The 2556-nt window shown below is 47.5% G+C and overlaps 1 protein-coding gene across 1 annotated transcript in view; it reads left to right on the forward strand.

Annotated features, from left to right (window-relative positions):
- Positions 1–2330, forward strand: part of SEC22B (SEC22 vesicle trafficking protein homolog B (S. cerevisiae)) — a gene marked incomplete at its 5' end in the record, with an annotated part of 5306 nt that extends 2976 nt beyond the window's left edge. The window contains 3 exons of the mRNA XM_008939231.1: positions 633–793; positions 1140–1286; positions 1670–2330. Coding sequence (XP_008937479.1) covers positions 633–793; positions 1140–1286; positions 1670–1824 — 463 coding nt within the window. The remainder of the gene's footprint in view (positions 1–632; positions 794–1139; positions 1287–1669) is intronic.
- Positions 2331–2556: the final 226 nt, after the last annotated feature.

Genomic DNA, 2556 nt, shown 5'->3' on the forward strand with positions numbered 1-2556 from the left:
ACCCATCTAGCACCAGTATTTTTCCCCAGCTGACTTTGAGGTCACGGATGTGCATAGCAACACCTCAGCAACAGGCTGGTGCTGGGGTGAAGGGGATGCTCAGCCCTCCAAAATGGAAGATGGTAACTGACAGTCACACGGTGGCTTTTTGGCACGCTGAGACTAAATTTTTGTGCATGTCCTAATTTCAGGGCAGAGCTTCCTGTTTGTGGGCCTCAAGTACTTGGCTGTGCTGAGTTGTCATAGAGCTGTGTTGGCCACCTTTCCCTCTAGTCTGCTTGCAAACTTTGTTTTGTTCCCACTCCCCTTTTTTTCTCCAAAATTATAGTTCTTTTGTTGCTGGTATTTTGTTAAGCTAATGAAATTCACAGGCCAACTTTTGTTCCAGTGAAATAAAAGTTCAGGGCTTTTGGCACAGGTATAGGGTCAGAGGCTACAAGAAGATGTATTTTAGTTAAAGAAAACAATAAGCCATTACTCTGTAGAAAGGTGTGTGCATGATCTGGACACAACCAACTGGAAGTCCCTGTACCCAGTTCTCATTGCCTCATAGGAATAAAGGTATGCAGGGCAGTGTTTGATAGGAGAGATTTAAAACTGATTGATGAGTGCTCTGTCTGCTATTATTTTAGCTACATCATTGAGAAAGGAGTGTGTTACCTGGTCCTGTGTGAAGCTGCATTCCCCAAGAAACTGGCCTTTGCATACCTGGAAGACTTGCATTCAGAGTTTGATGAGCAGCATGGCAAGAAGGTGCCAACGGTTTCCAGGCCCTATTCCTTCATTGAATTTGGTGAGGTCCTTTTCCTTGTGGCTAGTTAGGAAACTTCTTGCTGGGGGGAGCAGCACCCACAGGATCCTCTCCAGCTTGGCTTATGGAGTTGACAGTTCAACCCCTTCTTGGCACTAGAGAAATGGGTGTTTTAAGCAAGAGAATAGTGAAGTGGTAAGGACTCCTTTGGTAAATGTGAAGTGGTAAATGTCCTTTGATGCAGATTTCCTCCTTTAAGGCTCTTGGCTTTGCTCCAGTGAATATTTGCTTGCAGTCTGCTGGCTGTCTTAGCAATGCCCCCACTCCTTTGGCAGTCAGGCTGCTCTGTGGTAGGTGAGGTTCCCTCTGATAGCCCCTTCTGTTCCAGACACCTACATCCAGAAAACCAAGAAGCTCTACATTGATAGCCGGGCGAGGAGAAATCTGGGCTCCATCAACACAGAGCTGCAAGATGTGCAGAGGATTATGGTGGCCAACATCGAGGAAGTCTTACAGCGAGGAGAGGCACTTTCAGGTACAGGCCATGGTTGATGTTTGGCATGTGGTTCCCTGTCCCCTCGGTGAGCTGGGTGAGTAGAGCATCCTGGAGGGAAAGGCTTGCTAGTCCATGAGCCTCCTGAGCATAGCAGTGGACTCGGAGGTTGTTTTGATTGGATCAGTTGCAACCTGACAGGTACTGGTGCTTCTTTTGGGTGAGGCCAGCATCTCACTAGCTTGGGTGGCTCTCGTTCCAGCAGGACAAGCACTAGAGCACTGCACGTAGGCACAAGGTGTACTGCCATGTGACGCTGCTGCACTCCCAGCTGCTCCAGAGAAACTTGTACAGTTAGCGTAATGTTTGGGGAACATGTGTTTGGGTTAATCTTCATTAACTTGTCTCCCCTTTCCCTTTAACAGCCCTGGATTCCAAGGCCAACAACCTGTCCAGTTTGTCCAAGAAGTACCGCCAGGACGCGAAGTACCTGAACATGCGTTCCACTTACGCCAAGCTGGCGGCCGTAGCCGTGTTCTTTATCATGCTGATCGTCTACGTGAGGTTCTGGTGGCTGTGAGGTGGCTGCAGTCGAGGAGGAGGGAAAGCCTGGCAGATGTGTGTGTGCAGGAGGCTTTGTGCAGGACTCTCTTCATGGGGGATGTGCATTAGAATCCACGCAGGACTAGCACCTTTACAGGAGTGTCCTGAAGTTCTTGGGTGACACCTGACTACTACATCTCTTAGTGAAGCCTAACAATAGGTATAAAGGCTTGTGGACTACAGGCTTTTCCTCTGAGGCAGTTCGCACTAGGGTACTGCAGAGTTTGGCCTCCCACAGTTTTGCCCCCTTCCCGAGGGCACGCTCTGGGAACAGTCAATCAGTACAGTTTAGCATAATCACCTCGTACATCCTCCTGTTGAGTAGCTCTAGTGGGAACTGGACTCTAATGAACATTCCTTGTGTTGGTAATGTTTGCTTTTTTAGAATCTGGGTCTGCGGTTCTTTTTTTTTTCCCAAAGTCAGGACTCCCCTGTTTGAAGGCAAATGCTGCACTGTACATATAACAGCTTTCACCTCTGTCAGAGTAGCTATTGTTGAGTTTTCTGTCTGACATCTTGGCTTGTTACACTTTAAGTTGCTTTAGGAAGAAATGGATGTTAAAGTATGCCTTAAAATACATTCTGTCTGGTAGTAGGAGGGGCAACAAAAGGCTTCTATATTACTGATTCCTGCAAAATTAAACTACAGGTTTGTGAGTGTCCACTTTCCCTCTCCTGACAGTTGTGTGTGACAGTGTTTCCATGTGAA

Source organism: Merops nubicus, unplaced genomic scaffold (assembly GCF_000691845.1).
Source record: "Merops nubicus isolate BGI_N331 unplaced genomic scaffold, ASM69184v1 scaffold17684, whole genome shotgun sequence".
Taxonomy (NCBI): Eukaryota; Metazoa; Chordata; class Aves; order Coraciiformes; family Meropidae; genus Merops; species Merops nubicus.